We start from the raw sequence: 26,357 nt of genomic DNA on the forward strand, positions 1-26,357 counted from the left end.
GTGGTGATAAGGACAACATAATCGAATAAAAGAAAATGAATAAAGTTAAGAAATGAAGGAATTTAATAGTTTGATCAACTGGAAGAAAATAAGATTTAATTTTGCACTCCTTAGTTAACTAAAATAAATGTATATTTATTGCTGCATTAGGTTTTTGAAACGTCTGACAGCGTGCAATCAGTTTCAGTGCTTAACACTTTATCACAGAAACATTTCTTTATCTCTATTCTTGTAAATTTGTTTTATATTTTTATGTTAACTATGAATGCTGTTTGTTTTATTCAGGTTCTGGAGGGCCGGCCTATATATGTGGATTGTTATGGGAACTTGGCTCCCCTGACCAAAGCTGGTCAGCAGTTAGTTCTTAACTTCTACGCCTTCAAGGAGAACCGTCTGCCTTTCTGCGTCAAGGTACCTTAACATGTGCTCCAGCACCACCAGCACCTTTTGGCTAGGCTAGAATACAATGTTGGCTTAGTGCAGTCCAAATACAGGGTAAAAGCTGCAGTAATGGTTAAGTTAGTTCTATTGTTGTTTACTGCCTTTACTGCTCTTATTCATATTCAAAACCCAGTTCCTATTCTCTGGCTAAAGTCGTTAAATTAATCATTCTTCTTGTGTCATTTTGCACATCATTAATGTTAAAACTACACTTCTGTGTTAATTATTTTACCACATCACTGTAACAAAAATGAACAGTACTAAAGCAGAAAAGTGTGACTATTTTTTATGTTACACTCAATTTCTTAGCATCTTTCCTCCATCTGATGTAACATGGTTTCAATCGGTGGTGTAGATGAAGCAGGTGGACAGGTGAACAAAGGTGATGCGACCATGATAAGGTGGAGATAAAGGTCACATGAATGAATGAGTTGAAAGCAGAATGACAGATGAGCACTGAGATTTAAAGGGCACAAACTGAGGCGGATTGGCTCATAAAAAGCAGATGTAAAAATAAAAATTGAGAAACAAAATTGTTGGAAAGTTGAAGCGAAGCCCAAACACCCAGGAATAGTGAATACAAATATTTTTTTACTGAATTTATGAATAAGCTTTCATGAGTTTGGTTAAAATTTCTTGTGTTGGCATATCCATTAGACTTCCAGGGGTCAATCCTGGAAGGCTACTGGTGAACCTTTTTTCCTCTTATAAAAGCACCATAACAGATGAGAATTTGGTCAGGTGGAAGTATATTGACCAAATGTTGATTACATATAAAGTCTATGGAAAGATGCAAATCAAGGAAAATTCACATGAATTTGCACCAGTTGACACAAAAAGAGATTCCCCCACAGACCATGGACCATCCCGATCCCCATTTCTACTCCTCCTCCCATTGGATGTGAACATTTTTGTGTATTTAATTACGTGTTTTTGTGAAAATAAAATGATAAGATTCCTTTATAAGGTGTTCTAGGTGCATACAAGGTAAAAATGGGCAATTTTGGCCTGTTTGTAGATAGTTTCTAGGCATAAAGGCAAATAAAGTATATACCACTAATACCCTAGTGCTGATAAAAAAAAATGTACCGGTGTATATATATTTATATTAAAGTAAATCTGCAGTAACTACCACATTGTAAAAGTAAGGAGTTCAAAAAGAACCATTTTCTCACTGTAGGTCAGAGATCCCAGTCAAGAGCCGTGTGGTCGTCTCACTTTCCTGAAAGAATGTAAGATCATGAAAGGCCTTCCACAAACTGCCGTGTGCAACCTGAACATCACGCTTCCCGCAGTGAAAAAGGTAAGGTAGCATACACCCACCATTCTCTGTTGTCACATCCATAACCATATTCATGGTTAGGGTAGTTTCAGCCCCAGATAGATGAAAGACAGAAAGACTTTGGCCAAATTGCCGCCACTGTGTCTTTTATCTGTTTAAAGCTTCTCTCTGTGTATATCGGTTACATCTACAGTGGATTCTTGTCATTGGCTGTTTCATTTTGTTCCTACTCGCCTTTTGATTTGGATGCTTTTTGGCTGAGGGCTTGTGTGCAATGGTTTTTAGTTATCAGGCTGGCTTTTCGTGGCTTCATTTTGCTGCTGAATGTTGGCGCTTTATGCTCTTTTTTTTTTTTTTTTGTTTGGTCTGTTTTTATTTTTTGGGTTTTTGCTTTTTCCTTTGCTTAAGTGGCTCTCTTCTGAGTTGGAGCTTCTGTCAATCACTCCTTTTTCACCCCCTGTTTCTTTTCCCCCTGCTTTCCATTATGTTACTCCCCCTGTTCCTGCAATGCATCTTGGGAACCAGGAAACGGAGTCAGATGCCGAGGATGAGGTAAACCACACCCTCCCCACCCTGTGTTGTCCTCTGCGCTAGACCTATAGTGGCCCTGCTCTGCTCTCATAGCCTTATTTTTTCCACTTCTATAAGGGCATTACAGGCTTCTTCAAAGCAACTTTTAGCTGCTCAGTTTTGCATGATATATGGTAGAAATGAAAAACTACTTGTCTTGTGTCCACTCCTTATCCCTTGCGTTCTATAGTATGTGATACAAATGGCTCTAGAGTTTACTTGTTCTTAAGATTTAGCATGTATTAACACTAGCTCCAAACTCATTATTTTCATTTTTAAGTACGTGCAGTAGATAGTTTGTAGGCTTAGCTTGACAAACTCAAGCTAAAAGACTAGCTTGGCACATTTAATCTAAATAGTATTAGCACTTCCTAAATAGAAGATTAAAACCTCTTGAATACTCTTTAAGGAGTTGTTGGTGGTGCCATATTTTGCAGTCATATATGGGCTTTGTATTTAATGTCAGTGCAGACTGAAGGGTTTGCTTTAATTTGACATTGCAAGGTCCAGTTGTTGCTCATTTGGCAGCAATAGTCAATGTAGGGTGACCTAGAACTGATAGGTTTTTGTGTTGTTTGCTATTGTTGCAGACTGAAAAGCCAGATCGACAACGTCATACCTTTGCATCCCTAGCCTTACGTAAGCGCTACAGCTATCTGGCCGAGCCTGCACTGAGTGAGTTTGACATCTTCACTAACAAACCCTGTAATGAATTTAATTATGCCAAGTTTCGTGGATAAGTTAGTTAATTAACAGCTTTAATTAACCTGTAAAATACGTAATCGATATGTAGATCGGTGTGACTTATTTAATGTGCAAATGCATTATTTCTCATCCTACATGACACGCACTGTCCACATGCTTGTTTACAAAGTGGTATATATTTTTGCATGGGTCAGTAAGTGGTTTTGAGTTTCTGTGCCATGCTTGCCCACATTGTGAGTTGTTGTTCTTCTGGGTTGATTTCCACTGCTGTGTTATACAAGTCAAATTTTTTCTTTGACTTACCAGCACCATGGTAATAGGCATTTTGGATGGAGGTCAAAGTAAAAAATTTTCTGTATTTCTTTTGTCCCCTCTGAGTTTAAAGCTCTTTTTGGCTTTGTGATGAAGTAGCAGTTTTGTGTGGGACAAAAATGCATGTCAGAGGTCTTGAGTTTGGCTTTCTTTCAGGTGTTCATTTTAAGTTTTACCACAGTCTTTGCTTGTCACCAATTTGATGCTGCATGACAAAATGGGCCAAAACTTTAGTCTTGGAAAACACATTTTGTCATATTTGTTTTAAGAGAAAATGAAAATGGAACCTTCAACAGCCATTGGCTCTGTTGGATCACAGTTTCTAAATTGTCTGAGGAATCTGTCATCATGTACTTTTTGGACCAAACAGATAAAAGGCACTTAAAAAAGCGGATTGAAATTAGAGCCAGTACCCAAATGTTGATATTAGAGTTTCTAAAGTCCAAAGAGAGAAGTTGTTTTTGTGCTTATCCTGGTGCATTTGTCTTGCCATTTTTTCTGTTGTCAGTTGTTGGTCTACGCCATTGTCTTTGGAAATTTACTTTGCTGCTGTGTGTGCTCTCTTCTGTTTATTTCTTCTGTTGTTTTTGCTGTTTTTTGATTCATCTGCCAAACAGAAATCACACAGGAACACAGCTGTTTGTTTTTTTTACGCCATCTTTAGTCTGTAACTGTAACTGTTATTGTTCCTTATTTAATACTAGGACTGTTTTACTGACCAACTCTTCCTCCTCTGATCTCCTCTTCTTTCACATTTTTTTCTCCTTTACCTTCCCCAACATGATTTTCTGTTTATCTTTACTGTTCTGCATTTTTGTTGTTATTTTTTTGCCATTCCTTCTTCATCATTGTTTCTATGAATTCACCTGAAGAAACAGCAGTTGAACGAAGCGCAGCAACAAGAGCATTGCCTGCTGGTTACCCTCACAAACCTATCTTTCCAACCAGACCTTGCCCACCATGGTCGACTGCTCCTATTACCGTCCCTGGCCAAACAAGGCCCGTCGGAATGGGGGGTGCCCTCATCTCTACCGATTCACCGGCAGCCTCACCAGCTGCTTCTCCACTGAAATCTACTTGGCCCCTCTCAGCCCCATCAGCTGCATGTCCCACAACTATAAAAGTTCCACCAGCGCTTACCCTGTCATCCCCAGTCAAATCTGCCAGTGACATAGCGTCCTCATCCCCCATCCGTTCTTACAGGACTATGCCCTCACCCATTAAAACTGTAGTCCAGCAGGGTCAGTACCCTGTCCAGGGATCTACCAGCCTTGTGTCCTCTGGAAGTCCATGCAAACCTGCCACTGATCCAGCTTCTATCAAAAGTCTTGCTTCAGCATATACATCAAGGACTTCTCCACTTCACTCAATGCCCAATGGTTATATACCAGAAAGGTCTCCAGCTCCTGTTCCTTCTACAGCATCACCAAAGACATCGTACAGCATGTACAGTTCTAATCTACCTTTTAAAACTGCCCTTGGGTCCACAGTTGTGACAGATGCAGGGGCGCATACCCTGTCTTCTGTTAAAAGCATCTCCAGTCTGTCCTCTTTGAAAACCTCTGTAGACTCAACACTCTCATCCCGTGGAGGGAGGACATCCATCTCATCTCTCTCTTCCACTGGCCAAACAACCATTGCTTCTTCAGAATTGTCCATGATGAATGGATCTGTCTCACCTGTAAAATATCCATCCTCTTCGTCCACTCCATCCTCCCCTTCTTCACGCCTTATTTCAGAGAGAAGTAGCAGCCTTCAAGAGAGGATCCAGGCCACCACCCAGGCAGCAACCTCTGGTGTCAGCGCAGCCATAAATGAGGCTATAGACTCGTACTCTGTCTCAGGCTACGGTACTCTTAAGTCACTGTCGTCCTCGCGTAGATCTGCAACAGCAAGCTCTGCTTATGGTTCTCTGAGATCTGTAGCTGCCTCCCCAAACACGGCAGTTTCGTCTAATACAATGACTGTGCCTGTCTATTCACTGGTTAATGTCATCCCAGAGACCCCTGCCAAACCAGGACCTGGGTCTCTTAAGATGGCTCTTCCCGACTCCTCTCGCACCTCATCATCTCTATCTTCCTCTTTGTCTTCCTGTGTTACTACAACAAAAATAAATTCCCAGTTAAAATCCCCTCCATTTATCACACCACCCATCATCCACCCGACTGCAGCTTCTAACCAGGAGATATTGAAAGATGTAGCAGACATGAAACAAGATCTGATTAGGATGACAGCTATTCTGCAGACAGACACACAGACTGCAGCTAAAACTGTCCAAACTTCACATACTGGCACTCCCAAAGAGACTAAGTTAGAGGAAGAGGAGCCATATACTCTGGTGGAGAAAGTAAAAGAAGATTTAGTCAAAGTCAGTGAGATATTACAGAAAGATATCATTAGTGAAGCTAAAGAAAGAGCCTCAGAGGACGAATGGGAAGAATTTTCCAAAGATGAGATTGAAGAGGCACAAAGAAGTGCCATCTCAGACTATTACCCTCCTTTTGATGAACACACACTTTTACTTAAGCACCAGTCAAGCAAAGAGTTAGACTTGGCTAAAGTAGTAGACTTTTTAACAAATGATATCGGTGCTAGCTCTCTCTCAAAAATGGCAGAGCTGAAATGTAAGTATGAGGAAGAGGCAAAAAGAGATGGGGAAGAGAAACAGAAACGTGTTCTCAAGCCATCCATGTCAATACAGGAGCACAAACTCAAAATGCCTCCACCAGTTTCAGGCATGCTCAGATCTCCCTCAGAGAAGGACCTAAGCAAACTTGCTGAGTCATATCAAGGGTCGGACACTATATTGGAATCGCCAGAGGATCTGTCTCATGAGCAGGATAAGAGTCCTCTGTCAGACAGTGGGTTTGAGACCAGGAGTGAAAAGACACCCTCTGCTCCCCAAAGTGCAGAGAGCACAGGACCTAAGCCTTTATTCACAGATTCCCCTATCCCCCCCTGCGTAACAGAGACCAGGACTGAAGTAGTCCATATTAGGAGCTATGAGCAGCCTGATGAGCTTTGTGAGCCTGGACTAATGGAAGAGGCTGCAACTGCTCTCCCTGCCATAGAACCACCTGAAGCAATTTCAGCAAGCTCCAGCAAAGCCCTACAGATGAAAATGCCCGAAGATGACTCAATGAAAAGCATGTGTCTTAAAGAGGAAACCCACATTACTACTACTACCAGAATGGTTTATCATAAGCCCCAACTGACTGATGGTGCAGAGATGATAGAGGAGGCAATGTCAGTTAGAGATATCATGAAAGCTTTCCAGTCAGGTAGGGATCCATCTAAAGATTTCGCAGGTCTTTTTGAACACAAAGCTAGCCAGGATTCTGTCAAAGGTGATGAGCTCACTCCTAGATTTCTTGACAGAGATGTTAAATCCAAACCCAAAGTTGAAAGGATAATTGAGGTTCATATTGAGAAGGGCCACAGCACTGCAGAACCGACTGAGGTCATTATCAGGGAAACCAAGAAACACCCAGAGCTTTATGTTTACAAAGGTGATCGGGGGATAAAGGAACTGACTGATTATGATGAAGCCCAACAAGAAGAAGAGGAGCTTGCTGTTGAAGAATCCCTGCCCACCTTTCTGGAAACATCTCGTGTTAATACGCCGGTGTCACAGGAAGAAGACAGTCGTCCGAGTTCTGCTCAACTCATAGCAGATGATTCATATAAAGCACTTAAATTGTTGAGCCAGCAGTCCATAGAATACTGTGATGATGAGCTATCAGAGATCCGAGGCGAGTCGTACAGGTTTGCTGAGAAAATGCTTCTCTCTGAAAAACTTGATGCGGCATCACTGAGCCACTCTGACACAGAGGATTCAGCACTGGTTTGTGACAAAATCCGCCACCTGGGTACTGAAGAAAGTAGTAGCCGTAGCACTGAGGGTGCAAGTCAACAGCAAGGAAGCCCCAAAAGAGAGTTTGTCTCAAAGGCATCAAAAGATGGGTCTCCTAAATCTGCTAAATTCCTGCACAGGGATGATCCATCTCAGTTTGATAAGGTAACAGTGCTCCATTACTCCACAGAACAGGGCAGCCCTAAACATGCAGTTTGGATGCGTTTTACAGAGGATAAACATGACAGGAGCAGGGATAAGTTACTTTATGAGGATAGGGTGGACCAAACTGTAAAGGAAGCTGAAGAAAAACTCAGTGAGGTCTCACAGTTCTTCCGTGATAAAACGGAAAAGCTCAATGATGAGCTTCAGTCTCCTGAGAAAAAGCCTATAAAGCGAGAGCTCAAGGATCCCAGGTCCTGGCCTAGCTCACCCAGCAGCAGTCCAGAGAAAACCCAGCAGAAACCCAAAGCAGAAGAGGTGTTCAGTAAAAGCAAACTCAGGGAGCCTTCAGTTGGTAAAATGTTTGGCAGCACCACAGCAGCTGAAAAGAAAAGCTCTAGTCTACCAAGCAGCCCACAGAAAACTGTTCTCTCTCATACTAGTGAGGATAAAATCAAACAACAGACAAAGTCCTGTGTGTCTGAACCCTCCTCTCCTGCTCATGTAAAATCAACATCCAAAGTGAGTGAAGTGAGAAAGAAGTTTGAATCGGAGGCTCAAAAAGTTAGTCAAAGTCAGTCTAGTCCAGCCAAAATTCCTCCTCCAGTACAGCCAAAACCGTCAATAAAGAAATTGCAGGAGAGCAAACTTCCCGTTTATCAGTTTTTTGCAGGAGGAAAAGTGTCTAAAGCATCTGAAACTTCAGAAGAAGTAAGCCCAAAAAAGGATGCTGAGAAGGACACAAATGGAAGTAAACCTGGTTTGATATCAGCATGCCCAAAAGTCCCCAAACTAGACAAGCCACCTAACAAAAACATCCCAGATGCCTCTGTACAAATCATTGAAACAAAGACAGACAAAGTAGGCACTAAAGGGAAGGCTAGTCCATCCAGTGCAACTCAGGCAATTAAAGAAAGCAATAAAAGTCAGAAAGCTCAATCACCTATAATTCCTGACAGTGCTAAAATTCCAGAAAAAGCCACTGACAGTAAAAAATACCAACAAGTTACAAAAAGTGAAAGTGCTTCCAAAGAAATTATAACTGAGCTATTCAAAAAGGATGCAGAGGAAACACTAAATAAAAATCTTAGAAAAAAGACAGAATCTCAAATTCCTGTTAGAAATACATCCCTCTCTTTAGATAATGACCTCACTAAGAAACCAACAATAACTAGACCCTCACAGATACCAACACTACCTAAAACCAAAGTACAAAGTCATGAGACAGTCCCAGCCAAAACAGATCTAACCTTTGAAATTCTTGATAATGCACCCAAAGATTCAAATTCCAATAACCTTCCTAGCCCCATAGAAATGTTGGAGAAAGCCATTACACCTCCAGCTGCTACAACAACCAGAGAGAACTTCAAAGGCATAAAAACATTACCTGTTTATGTTGGCGTTCAGGTGGGTAGACAGGCAGAGAGGGAAGCTAAAGGAGCACTGTACAATGTCAAACAAAAATCAAACTTAGCCCTAAGCCCCATAAGCCCAGATGATGACACACTAGAGCAGGTTTCTTTCATTGACAGCTCGGGAAAAAGTCCCATTACACCAGAGACTCCCAGCTCGGAGGAGGTCAGCTATGATCTCACATGCAGGACCCCTGATGGCTTTATGGGATTCTTGCCAGGGAAACCAAGCCCCATCATGGAGGTATCTGAGGAATCAGAGGGAGATGACCAGGGCAAGGTTTTCTCTTTTAAAGAGGCCCTACCAGAAAGTAAAACCAGTATTTACTCTACCCAAGCAGACATAGCTAATGCCAATAAGGAAGAAATAAAAACTGATAATCAACACGAGTTGAGCGTCAGCAATTTAAACCAACATGAAAGAGTTACTGGCATGCATGACGAAATAACAGGACAGGAGAAGCAACAAGCATCAAAAGACAAAGGTATTGCATATATTGAGTTCCCTCCCCCTCCTCCTCTGGACTCAAGTTCAGAAATGTCAGACCCAGAGAGAAAAGGTTCCTGTGCTTCTTCCGAGACCGAGACGGAAATGATGGAGGTGAATTTGCAGGAAGAACATGACAAGCATTTCCTGATCGAGCCAATTATACGAATACAGCCCCCATCCCCAGTGCCCCCTGGGGCAGATGACAGTCAGTCAAATGCTGATGAAGAGGATGATGAATCAATCTTCCAACCCATTCCTTGCAAGAAATTCACTTCTAAAGTTTCTGAGGAGGAGGACAAAAAGAAAGAGAAGGAAAAGGCATCTAAATCCAAAAAACATGACAAAAATGGAAATGGGCCCAATGGTGGCACCAATGGCACTAATGGTTCTAGTAATGGTTCAAAAGTTTCAAATGGCAAAGGAGAGGACTATGAATGTGAACAAAATGGAAATGACCAGTCAATTACAGACTGTTCAATTGCTACCACGGCTGAATTTTCTCATGACACTGATGCGACAGAAATAGACTCCCTCGATGGATATGAACTCCAAGATGAGGATGATGGCCTGTGTGAGCAGGCAGACTTACGGCTGTTTGGTCTTCCAGACAGCCGGAGAGATGTCTGGGCAACAGATACATTTAGGTCCTCTGATCGCTCTTTTCCCCAGACTAAACTGGAGGTTATTGAAGAGGAAAAAACCCCAGAGGAATGTCAAAAGGATATTATTGGCAAAGAGATACCCTCAAATGGTGGAAAGACTGATGGTGTTAGTAAAGATGGAGCTACAAGTCAGGAACAAAAACATTCAGATAAAGAGGGGTTTTCAGACACTTACTTTAGTTATAAGATAGAAGAGGAGTTTAATTCTCCTTTTAAGACTGTTGCCACCAAAGGGCTGGACTTTGACCCTTGGCCCAGTAAAGGTGGAGAAGAAGTCGTTGATATGGGAGGGACACGGGGAAACAATGGTGAGCCTAAGCCTTTTGGACTGGCAGTTGACGACCAGTCCCAGGCCACAACACCAGACACTACCCCAGCCCGAACTCCAACGGATGATAGCACGCCGACGAGCGAGCCAAATCCATTCCCCTTCCATGAAGGGAAGATGTTTGAGATGACACGCAGTGGCGCGATTGACATGAGCAAGAGGGACATGGTGGAGGAGAGGCTCCAGTTTTTTCAGATTGGTGAGCATTATTACGCAGCGGGCAGGTACAGGGTCAGGGACACTGAAGTAGATGGGAGGGAGCAGTTTTATATTCAGGAACCCACAAATACCTTCTCAGTCCCCCATGTACCCATTCAGACTACTACTGTCCAACTAGAAATATCAAATCAGGCTAGCAGTTATAGCACATGCACAAACTCATCCTGTAACACCAAGCCTAAATTCTCCACTTTTAGAACTGAATTCAACCTGTCATCTGATAAAACATCCAGTGCCTCAAATAGCACTGCTAAAAGTGGAACACCAAGCACCTTTGATCATTGTAAAGACAAAACCTCAGGGGCAAATGTAGATAGTTTTTACCATGTAACATCAAATTACACAGATTATTTTAATTTTTGTGCATCAAACATTACTCCAGATAAGTCGAAACAGACGGATAATTTGGCATGTACCTCGGAGTTTCAAAACACAGTTTACCAAAGCACAGATTATTCTTCTGCACCTTCGCAACAGATTAGAAGTTTGCAAACATCGAGCGACAATATCAGTAGCAATATCCCCGAGTACCATTCAGATGTCTTTCAGACTGGCAGTGTCATGTACAATGTGTTGTCGTCTTTAAGATCCACTCTGCAAGAGGTCAGCAGGATCGAAGCTTCCTTCAGCCAGTTAGATGAAAGCAGAAGTGAAGGCAGGGGTTTTTCTAATGTAGCAATAATAAACACTGAAGCCAAAAAGGTCAAAAGCCAGATATTCAAGTCCAGGTTACCGCTGAGGGTACCCTGCCAAAAACTATGCAGTCATAGTCAGCCAGTGACGAAAGACAAGTCACAAAAAAATGATAAAGTCCTACTTAGGAAACATGGACTACTTAAAATCAGGGAACGATTAGATCCTTTTAAGACTTTATTACCAAGGTCGAAAATTCCAGTATTAAAAGCCATTAAATACCCGTCTTATTTGCAAGAGCAGAAGCAGGTCAGTACTAAATCTACAGTTAGGGGTAGGAGCAATAACTCTGCCAGGGATGGTAAGCAGCTAACTAAAAGCAAACCCATTTTGATAAAAACCGCCAGTAGAAGTACAACAAAAGAGATGGGGAAAAAGAACAGCTCAGTGTCAAAATGTTTTAAAGCAAAGTCTGTCAGTAGCCAGATAGTCAAGTCTTTGGTCAAAACCATTTCCAAGGAGGCTGAAGCAAAGTTAGAGGGGAAAACACTGCCCACTGAGGACGAAGAGAGCTGCAGCCTCAGCATTACCAGGAACACTTCCTTGTCACAACCATCTAGAGCTTCTAGAAGTCCCTGCCCTTCACGCACCTCTACCTCCACCTCCACCAGCACCACTACATCAACATCATCTCCTATAGATGTGAGAGCTGAGGTTGAGCAGGCCAGCAGTGAGAGGATGAGGAGGAGCATGAGGAAAAGTAGGCGGACACTTGGAGGGAAGGAGCAAGAGCAGAAGGAGGAAGGGAGTCAGGTTGATCAACCAATCCCCGCTCCTGTCACGGAGAACGAGACTAGTTTGTAAACTCTTTCTAAAAACTTGTTATACTTTACCCTTCTCTCTATGAGATGCATGCAGCTGTTGTGGGTGCTTGTGATGTGACTTTGTAATGTAGCCGTCATTTCTTCTTCCTGTCATTCTTTTTATGTGTCCTGTGCTGTCTGATTTGTTCAGATAGAGGCTACAACATGGAGAATCTGTCGGTAGAGCAGAAGACTTTCACATAATTTAAGGTTTTAGTTATTTTAGGAAACAGGATATCACTTAATAACATCATAGAAGTACTGTTCTGGTGGACAGAGCTTTATAAAAGCAAGGTCTTTGGATAGAAACCGGTACAAGCGATTAAATTTCAGTATCAGGAAGCACCTTTTAGTTGTCATAAATGGTTGCAAAAGCACTTCTGGGAGGCTAAGTTTGTGAGTGTACATTTCTTTCACAATAAGACAAAGTTAGCTTTCCACCTACCCACATGACACAACACCACAGCACTCACCTCCACTCTAGATGTGTCTGAGATCGAGAATGTTTTGGGGAAATATGAAGGTGTGTTTGTTTTGATCTGCTTGCCTGGTTTGTAGATATGTTTGGTGGTACTTTTGCTCTGTGAAATCACTGTGAAAACAATACATCGGCTGAACTTGACAATCACTTGAATGACAGCTACACAAGGGCATGTCAGTGTAGTCAGCCACTGGCACTTTGTCGTAGCTAGATTGCTTTTGATTTCAAGTTTAAGCTATGAATTGTTTTTATCAGTGAGTGGGAATGTTGCTTGATGGTAGATTGTTTGTGGTTAGTTATGTGATACTCTGAACTCTAATTACAGAAACTAATACTACTAAATATCAAACTTATTAGTGTAAAAATGTCATTGACGATTTTTCTGGCCTCACAGATTCTCAAATCTTTGATTCCCCTTGATGTTATCAGCCACCCGTAAGCCTAAAAGTAGTTAATATAATGATTCCGTTACATTAAGACCTAATATTTAGCACACTGAACTAAAGAAAATAGATTTAATATAAAAGAACAGGTCTGCAAAGTATTGTCAGTGTGGAAGGGCTTGACACCTGCATTCCTTCTAATGGCCAGCAAGGAGCGTCTTCTGTCCTCGCAAAAAGAAATTTGATTGGTTCAAAGTTGAATTTGCCTCAATGCACTTTGCATAGTAAGGTAAAGACTCTACAGCAATACAGAGAAAATCCCAACAATCAGCCGACCCCCTATGAAAAAGCATTTGGCAACAGTGGGAAGGTAAAACTCCCTTTTGCCAGAAAGAAACCTCAGAGTAGAAGCAGGCTCAGTGAGGAGGAGCCATCTGCCACGACGGGTTGGAATGAAGGGTGCATCTAATTGGTCAGTTGTCATATTTTAAAGAACTGATCAAAATGTAATCAATTAATGCTTCATTATAGTTGTACGTTTTAATACTTCTTTTTAAATGTAGATATCATTAGAGTTACTTCTTTTAATGGTTGCATAATCAAAACTGTGCAAATGTTTCCCATCCCTGGGTACAGATGATGTGGAGGCCCACACAAGGTCTGGAAATGAAATGAAAAAGCTGTAGAATATAGCCCTTAAAACATCTCATTGGAGAGCTTCAGCAATTGTGGTAGGTTTTGTGTTAAGCTAAGTAAACCATGGACTTTGAGTAAATTAATACCAAACAGACAGATAGTATTGGATTCCTTCTCATCCAGTTTTCATCAAAAGAGCAGAAAAAATCCTAAATAAGCATTTAGTTTCTTAACAGAACGTTGAGGTTTGTCAGGCCAGAAAATCTCTTTTTTTCTTATAAGTGGGACATGGGACAGTGAGCTAAAGTTGGTCTTTCTTTGTTTGGTTTAATATAAACACTGCATTAAAAACAAATGTTCATTAAGTAGTTATTTAGCAGGTTACATCAAGGTGAAAGGTCCAAAACAGACAAACTTAAAGTTCACAATCCCAATCTGTTTCTTTCATTACATTCTCTGAGTCTCTGTGTGTGTCTCTCACTGAGAACCACATGTGATTCATTTGGAAATTTCTGTCATTACATAACACTAACTGTTTGTACCCTACCCTTCCTTGCTTCCTCGCACAGGCCCTCACAGTCCCTGTGAGAGAACAGACCTCCGCATGGCGATAGTAGCTGACCACCTTGGACTCAGTTGGACTGGTGAGTTTGAACACATCTCCGTTTTTTGTTTGTTTGTTTGTTTGTTTACTTTCACATTGTGTAAAAATTAAGCCAAACAGAACCACAAAGTGATGTAAGAAAAATGATTATCATAAAATGTGAGAATTTTTAAGGCTGAAGGAATGATCTGGACTGAAACGGACTCTTATGTGTCAGTTTTTAAGGGTTTGTTGCCACCTGGTGGACGTATACTGTAAAAATGTCTCAACTGAGCAGTACTGCAGTGATATTTATAGCCACATAATACTACAGCATCATCGGTACATAGCATATAACAAAAAATAACTAAAAAACTTCTCATGTTTGGATGTTTTTCAAATTTTGAAGATACTTAACTGCTGAATACATGTAGGAGATACTAGGATTTGAAACGGTGAAGAAAATATATAAAGCAATAAAAGCTTCATTGATTTTAAGGAGCATAAAGCTTTGATACATCTTTATATTTGAGTGTATCTTTAGAGGAATAGCAGGTGTATATTTTACTTGAGCAGCGATTAGGGCGTGGCCCCTGCGGCCGCCTGCACTGCAGCACTTTCCCCACGCCTACCAGCATTTGTACGACTGGCTGTGAATGCACTGCAAACGTATGTCCGCTGAATGAGTGCCCAGCTGAGAGAAGGAATCTAATCCATATTTAATGTGTGTTCCAATTGCAGAGCTGCAGTGAACCATCAGACCTGCTGAACATTAGTTTCTCGTGGGTTTAGATTTAGAGTCGTGATTCTAGTCCTTCATTAGCTGCAGACTGTGTCTGACACATTGTTTGGCAGTAATTCATTTCGGTGCTGCAGTTTAATCAGTGCATCAGCACATCCCTCACCTCCTGCTTTGTAGGCAATCAAGTGTAACCTGTAACATGGGCCCAGATCAGATGTAAGTGGTGCAAACATGAAAACTAATTCAAAATGCCACTTTCGCCACACGCATTTTCTAGCTAAATACTGTTGCTGCATTTGTTTTTGCATTTCTACACATTTCCCTTTGTTAGGCATGATACTGTCAGATTTATCAACTGGAGAGCAATCTCTATAAACAGATATCTTCATATGAACATGCCAGATCTGGAAGCTAGGGACACGTTTTCTGTCTGCTTTCTGTTTGTAGTATGAGTTCCAGTCACGTTTGAGCAGGCTTTGGCATGCATGCCAGTAAATAGTGATAAAGTGAAATGATCAGCTATTGTCTCACAATGATTTAACTTTACAAAAAAGAAGGAAGCGATGCATGGCACTGATGGCATCAGGTGCAGCAAAACTGCAGAGCAACAGAAGCACACCACCCACATTCATACCACAGGTGTAAATGCTGGGAATGGCAGTGGCATCATGCTTGCAGGCAGTTCTCCAGAAAGCCAACAACACGTTGTGTCAGCTTGACATGGATGATGTTGTGCATAGCTTGAATGCTGACTGGTTAAAAAGAGGGAACAAGAGAGAACAAGAAAGAGAGCAATAGCTCAATTTTAAAAAATATATATATAATTAATGGCACTCAACATCCTCAACATGTTTGAATTTCTCTCATGGGAATGGATGGCTGAAAGATCAGATAAAACAAAACATGTAACTTTGGTGGTCAATAATGGTGCTGCAGAAATGTCCTGTTGTGGAACTCCAGCCCTGCAATTCAGCTATCTATATGCTGCTGTTACAGAGCTGGCCAGGGAGCTGGATTTCTCTGTGGATGAGATCAACTTGATCAGAGTGGAAAACCCCAATTCCCTGACGGCACAGAGCTTCATGCTCCTAAAGAAATGGGTGCACAGGGACGGTAAAAATGCCACAAGTAAGTACAGAAGTAGATATGGCTGCTGTATTTCATACTCATATATATTTCAGTTGCTGGTTTATGATAAAACGAATCAATAAAAGGACATTATCAATGTTTGCGATGCCACAACATCACCTTATGAATCAATTCCTGTCTCTCTCCTCCCCAGCGGATGCTTTAACCGCGGTGCTGACTAAGATCAATCGGTTGGATATTGTGACTTTGCTGGAAGGGCCCATATTTGACTACGGTAACATTTCAGGCACACGCTGCTTTGCCGATGATAACGCAGTATTCCCGGATCAGTCCGATGGTAAAGTGTAGCCCACCCTAGCTGAACTCAGTCTATCTCTCAGTCTATCCCTTCACCCTTCTTCACCACCTCTCTCAGCCAGAGGCAGTCGGACATGACTGCGTAAATAAATATTGAACCAATCAGGCTTGACTAAACTGTGGAAGTTAATGACCAAAGTGAATGAACGCTCCAGCAGGTTCATTGAGTTCATGTCAGATAATGGACCGTCAGGTAGTAAACGCACTGGAGCCGTGTTTATTGAGCAGTCAGCTTGTTCGTTCACCAACACAGGCCAGTGCAATTCGTTCATAGCACTCAGTCTTTGGAACATTAATGACAAGTGACAGATTGATAGAAATTCGTTCCCATATTATTGATTTTAATTAAGCGCAGGAAACTCTGTACCATTTTTGGGTGCATGAAACTTTTAGTATGTTTCATTGTTTTTGTCAGATGTACAAAAGCATGATGAAGGAAATGAATGCCGCCTCTGTCCCCGCTGATAAATGCATTTTCTTGAAATCTTGAAATGATTTTTTCAGATGGGGCAGGGCACTGCTTTGTAATTTGGTTTAACAATAGTTATGTTTATGTGTGTTTTTATTAATTAAACACAGCCATGACATGAGAAAACATGAAAACATAATCATAACAACCAATTTTTAACAATGGCATGCTTGCTTTAAGCACTATGGCAGACCCTTTTCTCTCCCTCTTCTGTATTTCTCTCTTTCCTCTTGTATGAAAATGAAGTATGGCAGCAGTTTGTGACTCTGACAGACACATTGAAGGCCATTTCAGAACTTTTACCACAATGTGCTGTTTCCCTCCTCACATTGCAGATATGTTCTCAAATACATTTCAAATGAAAATGCTTTATTTTTTATATAAATTTGACTGTTTTCCACAGTTAAAACACACTGTTAATATATCTTTAGATAACTAAATTTCAATAAGGAGAGATTACTTGGAAGAATTTAACATGATTTATTGAGATGGAGAAATTCATGTATTTGGTGATTAGACTCTGATGACCCATCATAGCAGAAGAAAATCCCAGCGGTGATGGATTTAGGACAGGACCCCCTGGAGTCTAGACACTGATGGTAGTGAAGATGAAGACTAAGGCTTAAATAGAGCTCTGACTGCGGTGGAGATGGGGAGGTGGTGGGTTGCATGAAAGAGAGTCTAAAAGGTAGGATGACAAGAAAATGATCGTACTAGAGAAATGATGTCAGTACTGAGATTGACAGTGTGGGAAAGCGTAAACATGTAAACAGAAAAAAAGCTGAACACCCAGGAATGCAGATGAGTGATTACAGATCTTCCTTATTGAACCTAAGCATAAGCTTCATAAAACAGGGGTAGAGTCAAGGGATGGATACGGGGAGCAGCACTGCAGGCTCAAGACACCCAATCCATTTGACAACTCAACAACCGCCACATAGTATCAAAGGACTGAAAAGAGAAGCATGTAAAAGTCAATAACAATATTAAACAGCACAATTATATTCAGCAGTAATAATGCTTTTTTATTTCTCTAGCCTGTCTTTTGTCCCTGGCTATTACTGCAGCTCTATTAACCGACTGCCAGTTTTTATTTAAGGAACATGAGTAATGATGACTAATTATTAACTTCTGCCGCCAAATCCAATGCCAACTTTTTACCATGGATTTTACAGAACCATTGCTATGAATGGAATAAAATTAATCTTTCCACTACTGTTCTTTACTTCTTCAAGAAAAAAAGCAGATAACACGCACTAAGTAAAGCCAAATAAGCTCTTCTCTGGATTCAGTAGACGAGTTTAGAGTCTGCTTTGGCACTTTAAAACAAAATTCTGAAATGGTCTCATTTCCAGTCTGTCTAATTAGGTTTTCTTGAAGTCATCTTAACACAAGGATCGGCTGTTACCTTGAATAACAACAGAGCTGAGGTGATCTTTTTGCAAAGATGATTTCTTGGGGAACCGACTTAAGTAGATTAACAAAATGCATGGCTATGGCTTTGTGTGAAGGGCTGCCTGCTGTGTTGTTGTTGACTCACATTAATACACTTCTAACACTCTTTAAATGGGCGAAGCCTTTTCAACACATCCAGAAGTGTTTTGTTTTTTTTTTTGATGACTTGCACATTTTGATCTGGATGTGCTCTGTTCCACACGGCACTCACAGATGAGTTGAAAATGAAACGCCTTTTTTCAAAGTGTACAGTGTATACTAATGCTTCTGTGTCACTGCTGTTAGCTATGTGTGATACCTGTCATCTCCTGGTTCCTCCGAGCCTCCAGCCTCTACGCTCCACTGTAGCTTCCTCTGCTTTGAGACCAGCAGACTCCCTGCCTCTTCATCCTCCTCTTCCTCTTGCTTCTGAGTGACTAATTTCCACAGCAAATGCCCTTGTCTACTGAGCAGCACTAATCAGCTACTTCCCACCAATGGCTACCTTTTGCTAACCTCAGCAGCTTCAGGATCCAGTCATAGCTTCTGCTCCCACCCTTGCAGTTGAGTAGAATAAGACTAGAACAGCACAGTCTGTCATTACTAACAGCTTTCTACAGGTTGTGGAGGAACATAGCAATCTTACAGCTCTTTGGTGAGAGTTTAAGATCGCTCTTGTCAGCCTCTGCGCAAGCTGGATGACACTGAGAGCTAATTGCTGTCAAGGCCCATTTCAGACGCTCTTATCCATGGCATAGAAGTGCTCCAGGGGAGTCTCTTAACAGTAAAGCTCATTTAACCCAGTGTACATTTGCCAAACCAAACCTTAAAGACTATCAAGTCTTAAAAAATCACTGTAAGGTTGAGAAGTTATTGTTTGGTTTGGCAAATGTGAATCATGGCCTTTCTTCTGAACTTTTCGATGTGAAACATTCAGGATCTTTTTCCATGAAACAGTCTAAACATTGTGACATACTGTGTAATTTCCTTTTAGTAAGAAATCTGATGTGAGGTGTTATCAGGTTCTGCAACTTTGTCCAGAAACCATACTTGATCTGAATTTAATCAGATTTCGACATCCCGTCCTTGTGCACCACCAGACCGCTTTCAACTGGCTGCCATTTTTAGATCGCTCCATGAAAGTCGTTCTGACCGCTGACTGTGATTTCAGCATGAACCTCAAACTTGCAGATTGAGCCTACATGACCTTTTGAGTTTAACATCATTGGTGATGAGAGTTTTTCACCAACAATCTAGAGACAAAAGAGCAGGTATGAATGTACAAAGAACAGGAAAAACTTGAGTAGCTAATGTATTTGCCTCCCCCCAAAAATATGACACAACCACAAGGTAATTAAGACATACTGCACCACGCACACGCATAAATGCTGGCAATGCGTCGGCCGCTCACATTAAAAGATTCACCACAGATGTGAGATTGATCCTGGGGAACAGGATCAGGCATCCTTTAGATGTCTTAGAAGGATGACGAGTTCTGATGGGGGAACTTCGAGGAAGCCATGTTTCACCAGCAAATAGTGGATTAAAAAGGAAGAAATAACAAAATCACCATCTCTCCTCATCTGATTTGGTGAGGAGAGATGCAACTTTAGTCATTTTGCCTAAATGATTTGAGATAGACTCATTTTTATGATAGACTGGAGGAGATTCAGTGCGCATCACAGAGGCACAAGTGCACATGGTAAGGATGGGACTTTCATGGAGCGATCTACAGAACAGCACATGCAGGTTTTATGGACAGGGTCACAAAACCGCATACTTTAGTATTAGAACTTGGAAATTATAGAGTCTAGACTTTTAGTATTTCCAAGCATTTGCCCTTTCTCTTTTCATAAACATCTCCTCCTCTTTAAACCTAGACTGTAAAATCTCAGTTTTCCAGCAAAAAAATGATAAAATTATTGAAATTATTTGACTACCCTGGGGTGAAGGGTCCAAAGAGATGATACTCCTGCTGACTATGGTGCCTCTTCTTGCTTATCAGCTGAGATGAGCAACCCGATGAGTCCTACGCTCAATCTCTTCGCTTCTGCAGCTTCGTAGATTTTAAGCCTTCATCAGTCACATTTTCACTTCATTGTCAGTGTGTTTGACCTGTTTTATTTTTACATGCCTTGTTCTGTCTTCTAACCAGTTTTTGTCTAACATTTGTTCTGTGCCTTTTGTTCTGTCTTGTGAACCTTGCTAATTGCAACAGCTCCAAAACGTCTTAGAAGTCCTCAAATGCCTCAGCCTTCCCCTCTGCACACCACCTCCCTTTCTTCTTCCGCTCCACCCGTTCAAACCACACATATCAACACTTTCTCTTCCTCCTCTGTCTTTTTCTTCCCATCTCCCCCTTCCACACCTCCTGTTTACCTCCTGCCTGTGGCCCCTGTTCTCCCTCACTTCTTCACTCTGCCTTATTCCCCTCCTCTTCCCTCCTCCCCTCAAAGTCCTTTTAGCTGCCCTTCTTTCTTCTCTCCTCACTTTCCGCCCTCGGCCCTCTCCAAGCCCCTTCCTCCTCTTTCTTCCTCACTCCCAACTCTTCACCTTTTACCGCCTCCTCATTCTGCCTCTCCTACATCTGCTGAGTCTTCTCTCCCTTGTGCCTCTCCTCGCACCTTATCAGCTACTACTGTCCCTTCTTCTCCTTCCCCATCTTTAATATGTGCTTCCTCTCCACCTTTACTTCCTCCCTCTTCTACACCTCCTCTCTGTCCTTGCTCTTCATCCTCTTCTCCACCTCAAAATCGCCATCCTCTATCTCCACCTCCCCCATCTCCCCCATCCTCTCCCCTCCCTCCTGGTGTTCCTCCTTACTTCAGGCAAGATCGTTCAGTTCCTGAGGTTTACATTTAGAGGCCTGTGTGCTTCTCACTGCCTTTTGTTTGAACCAGCACAACTAAGCTACCTGAACTCTTCTCAAGCTTTTGCTCATAAACTGACCTAATTACTGAAAATGAAGTCCAGCTTGTTTTAAAGTCTCCTGCCTCACTAACTTCACTAATGTTGCATTTATTTGAGTGAGGCTGGGTCTAAGGCTACGTAGGTTTAAAAAGAAAACTCAAGTGCCAATTTTAGGCTACATAAACAGTATATGCCAGGTTTTTGGTTTTATTTTTATATTTTGTGTATTTCTGTTTCCACCACTTTTTGATGTGGTCATGTCTACTCGGTAGGGCTGGTTCAAAAGTCATTTAAAAGTACTTGAAATTATTGATTATTTTTCTACTTCTAGAGGCGGCAGAACAAAATTTAAACACAACAATTCTGATGTTCGTATATATTACAGATCGAGTACAACTGGAATAGCGTTATCATTTATCCACAGGAATAAATTCCAGAGTCTGGTTTGAACTCTGGTTTGTTCTGCAAGAAGCAATCCAGTACTGGCACAACACATTCGGAGAGAAATGCAGCCAGAGCCACAAAAGTGTAGAAATATCTGTCTTAGATGGCATGATGTACAAAGCAGGAGAGATGTTTCCTCTAAGTGAAGAAGTAGATTAATGAACTCACTCTGGACACCGATTGTGCAAACTATCCTCAACACATCGTGCATTTAAAGTAGCTGAACACCTGATGAATGGCCTGTTTTTTTTTTCAGAAGAGACATGAAGGGCAGGCCTCTCTTAACAACAATGTGGGTGTTTATCCTTTTTATTTCCAAACTGTATGTCCTAATTAAATTCGTAGTTGTAAAATTATGTCGCAAGAAATCAGCTGAAAGCACACTGTGACCTTTGTAGATGTGTATAGGTGTGTGTAGCATCTAAAGAGCCAGATGTGTTTCTGAGCAGTTCACAAAGATTAAATTATAGCTTAAAGGAGCAGCGGCTCCCATTCAGCCGGCAAATTCCACTGTAAATATTGCTCCATGTCTGCTCTATGTGTATGTGATTTGAGATTAAATACGGATGTAATACTTTGCCTCCATAGTCTTTAAAGGTAATGGCATTACGTATTTTTTTCTTATTTCAATTTAATATATTTCTGAATACTAAAATTCACCCACCAAATGCACAAATACCACAAGCAGAATCTAGAGGTGCAGTTCCCAGGAAGTTACCACTGGGTGTAAACCGACAAATAACTTTATAATATGTAAAGTTGTGTTTACATCTTATTCTGCTCCTTAATCACTTACACTTGTGACTTTTGAACAGATGCTACCCTTAAATGTTTCAAATGTTTCTCATTTCATCACCTCCATCACTTTACTTCTCCTTCCCTCCCTCTTCCAACCCCTTTTTTTTTATCTTTACCCCCTCTTCAATCCTCGTATCCTCTAATCCTGTACTCCTACAATCCACCCAGGCTACGACAATATAGATCTGGAGCTCCAAACCCCCTCAGACCTCAACTACGTGCCCCCAACCCCACTGCGCTCAGACGACTTCTTTAGCGAGGGCGATCCTTTAGTAGAGTCCCATAACAAGTCCATGCTTACTAGACCTAGCGACCTCTCTCTCACTCAGACCACCAGCACCTCCAGCAGCGACCCCCTCACAGTGGCCCCGGGTCCAGGCTCCACTGCCACAGAGCTACCTATTGCTGGGCCTGAAGATACAGAAACTGAGATGTTTACTGAAGAAAAAACAGGATTGGTGTGTGTAGAGAGGCCAGATAATGACAGACGGTTGGTAGAGCAATCAGGAAAGGAGACAGAAGAAGTAAAAGCAGGAGACCATCTTGTTTTGGAGAGTCAGGGAGGGGCCGTAAAAGAGAAGGCTACCGCAGACACTGGTCTTGGAAATGGAGTGGAGGAAGAAGAGGAGGAGGAAATGACGCAGGAGAGGTTGCAGAGTCTGCTGGAGGATTTAAAGCTGGAAGAGGGCATGGAGGAAGAGGAGGTGTCAGAGGAGCTTGTGAATGCCATCCTTGAGCAAGTACGGAAAGCAGAAAAAGACATTTATTCAGTTCCAGGCAGGAGCAGTGAGACGTCTGGCGCAATCGGGGAGTCAGCAGCCCCTGGCCCCAGCCCGGGCTCTGAGAAGGGCAGGTAGGACTTGATTTTATTTGAAATTCATTGTCACGTCTTTCTGCTCCCAGGTGTATTGTCCTAAATCTCTTTAACTCGTCCAGCCCCGACAGTCTAGCTGATTCGCTAGAGGAGCCCCAGGTTCAGACCAACAAACAGAATGGAGGTCAGACTGAAGCAGCCAGGGAAGGGATGGAAAAGGTGCCCAGGAGGAAGGAATCCCAGGAGGACAGCAGCACAGCGGGACCAAGCAGAGGAGACAAGGACGGAGGCAACAGGTCCCAGCACAAAGTCCAGGTGGGAATCGGTCCTTCACAGAGAATCTTGTCTTGAAGCCTTGAAAAAGTCTTTAACTGTATATTATATTATTCTCCTTCTGTTGTTATGTGGGCTTAAAATATTTAACCTCTGAGATTAGCCCAATTCTTCTGTCATATGTTAACTTTCCATATGAATCCCACACACTCTGGCCTCGTTGACATTACTCTGCTGCTGGGCTGCCTTCATCAGGAGAGTGTTAGAGAGAAGGAGTCCGACTCTGATGAGGAGACCACTGTCACTACCAGGGTGATACGCAGACGGGTTGTACTCAAGGTCTGTTAGGCCTGGTGTGCAGAGACATGTTGAAGCAGAGTGCAGTGGACCGATAGCGTGTGAAGAAGAGTGATACCAGAGAGACTGAACAGAAGCTATTTGCTATGTGTGCTGAGCATGACAGTAGCAGTGTTTTTGTGCAAGTTTGTTAACATGGAGTGGAATGTGTGTGCAGCTATAGTAACTTTAAAAGATAACTGGAGACGGGATATGTGCGAGGAAACAAAGAGACATTTTTTTAGATTAACATATGACCCAAAGAGGAGTTCTAAATTTTCTCTAAATTGAAATAGAAACTTGACTACAGCTGTTTATACGTTTAGCTTTGCTATAGTATTAAGTTCTAATTGCTTGCTTGCCTTGCTTGTGCTCTTCTACCTGGCTGGTGGATTGTTGGTTGTGCTTTACCATATATATTTAATTTACCGAATAAAAGGAATGTGCCAAACTTCTTCTGAGGGGGGAAGAAAAGGTGGCCTTTGATTTAAGCTTCTTTTCAGCTAGAAGCAACTAATAGATATTTTAATTATTGATGCTAAGTGCTAAGTGTTTCCAGGGAGTCATCAGTTAATTGCTTAGTGTAAAAAAATAAAATAAAAATCAGAAAATAGATTCATAAAGCCCTAAGTGAAGCTTTGATACAAATTAACAAGATTAAAGCAGCATATATTTACTTAGGATAGCTGAAATTAAATAAACTGTGGCGATTTTTGCCTAATTGAAACGCTGCCCATGTTGGAACACATTTCCAAAGTGGAAAAAGTCTGCTTGAAGATCTTATAAATTTAATAGGAATAAAAAAACTAAACTAAAGCAAGAATATAACATGTACAGTATTCACAGACTTTGCTGTGACAATGAAAATTGAGCTCTGGTGCATCCTGTTTCCACTGAAAGTACTCCAGCCATCATTCAGCATTCAACACAACCTCTTCACACCCTCCACAAAAGGCCGAACTGGCTCGACACCAGTAGATACCAGTTATATTCTATATTCTTTATTGTTTTGTTACAATCTCTGGCTCTATCAAGGTTCATTTTGAGGTGATAATAAGATGCATTTGTATGGTTTTTGAACGGGGTTTCGCCTGAACTTTTATTTTTCCATCTATGGACACATCCTTCTGAAGCTTTGTTTAAAAGAAACACTTTTATTGTATTCTTTCCGTATTTCTATATTATAAATGTCTTTTAAACAGCATTTGGTGTTTCCAGTGCTTTTGCTGCGGTTTTGAAGTTTGGACGTGTTGCGACAGCAGGATGCAGTATTACATTACATTATTTAATAAACCTGCCGATCTAAATACTCACCTTTCCACTTTATATGATAAATATGTTCTAGGGCAAATACCCTGGTTTTGCATCCATTGTGATTTGTGGGCTGTTTGGAAATGCTTCTTTATTTATTTGATGAATAACAGTCTTGGAGCTAACCCTACCTGCACCTTTACCTTCCTCATTTCTTTCTCACTTTTCCATCCAAATAAAAACTTTCACCCCAGGGAGAGGAGGCCAGAAACATTCCTGGAGACTCTGTGACAGAGGAGCAGTTCATAGATGAAGATGGGAATCTGGTCACCAGAAAAGTAACCAGTCTTTCTCCTCCATTGCTTTTCTTGTCTTACACCACATGTATATGCCATGTACAGCCACAGTAAAATTTAATAGGGAAAACGATGAACCATGGAAGGCACAAATCTGTTATGTGAGCTCGATTTGTTTCCCCTTTGGCCATACGCCCTTGGTTTGTGATTGATTGGTTATCTCACCCTCCAGTTTGCTGTCCATGTACAGACTAGAGGGATTAGATGACCAGTACCCTTCAAAACTGAGGGTTTGGGCCAAGGAGGGGAATTCAGATTGGACCTCATTGTCACAATGATGCCGACAACCTCTTAGATGCATGAACCAAACCTATCACATACCATCCCATTGACTTTTACACGACACCTCTACATATCTCCCTCATCCTTTTTTGCATCACTTCTCTCAACTCCCCCACCCTCCTCCTGCTAACATGCTTCTTCCCCTGCAGGTGATCAGAAAGGTTGTACGCAGAGTGTTCAGCTCAGAGGAAAGGAGGCAAAGTGAAGGCGAATTTATTGCAGCAGAAGAACCTGCTGCTGCTGCTGGTGGGGGAGGTGGTGGTGGTGGTGTAGCCTCAGGTGGAGCTGACACTGCTTCTTCATCAGGAGCGGCAGCAAGAGCCACGGGGGGGAAGGGCAAGAAGAAGGGGAAGCGATCCCGACACGGCCACAAGGAGGAGCCTCAAAGAGTGAAAGCTGAGGTTGCTGTCGAAACAAACTGCCTGACTTAGTGAGCTGAGGTGTCTGCATGAAGCTGTAGCTTTGTGTAAACTCTTAATCAATCAATGTAAACTCTTAATCACCTTTTAGATGAGCAGAGGACACACATTCTGACAGCATTAAGGCAGCCATAAACCAAAGTAAACTGCATTCCAGTGAGGGGAGGTGTACTACAAAGCGCGATTAATGGGTTAGTGAGGTATGTTTAGCCTGGCTAGATCACCATGGCAACTTCTGCTGAACAGATAACATGGTCCAGAGTGGTTAATGTTCAGGGTTTTGTTGTAAAATTGTCTAGAAGCATCAGCATAAGTTTTAGTTCAGGTTCAAGGCCCTTCTTGCCCCATGTGTCCTATGAGTTGAACCT

At 41.8% G+C, this 26,357-nt stretch overlaps 1 protein-coding gene across 48 annotated transcripts in view; it reads left to right on the forward strand.

Moving 5' to 3' along the window:
* The window catches only part of LOC308390310 (ankyrin-3-like), a 177,868-nt gene that overhangs the window by 148,284 nt on the left and 3,227 nt on the right, over positions 1–26,357 (forward strand). For 33 of the 48 annotated variants that reach the window (XM_080872148.1, XM_080872140.1, XM_080872145.1 and 30 more), the window contains 12 exons: positions 286–411; positions 1,622–1,744; positions 2,249–2,275; positions 2,884–2,968; positions 14,002–14,076; positions 15,754–15,885; positions 16,040–16,183; positions 22,427–23,111; positions 23,195–23,387; positions 23,601–23,684; positions 25,187–25,270; positions 25,720–26,000. In XM_080872148.1, the coding sequence (XP_080728274.1) occupies positions 286–411; positions 1,622–1,744; positions 2,249–2,275; positions 2,884–2,968; positions 14,002–14,076; positions 15,754–15,885; positions 16,040–16,183; positions 22,427–23,111; positions 23,195–23,387; positions 23,601–23,684; positions 25,187–25,270; positions 25,720–26,000 (2,039 nt within the window). The other 15 variants (XM_080872166.1, XM_080872132.1, XM_080872154.1 and 12 more) reach the window with 12 other exon arrangements.

This window comes from Rhamphochromis sp. 'chilingali' (genome assembly GCF_963969265.1).
Source record: "Rhamphochromis sp. 'chilingali' genome assembly, chromosome: 22".
Lineage (NCBI taxonomy): Eukaryota > Metazoa > Chordata > Actinopteri > Cichliformes > Cichlidae > Rhamphochromis > Rhamphochromis sp. 'chilingali'.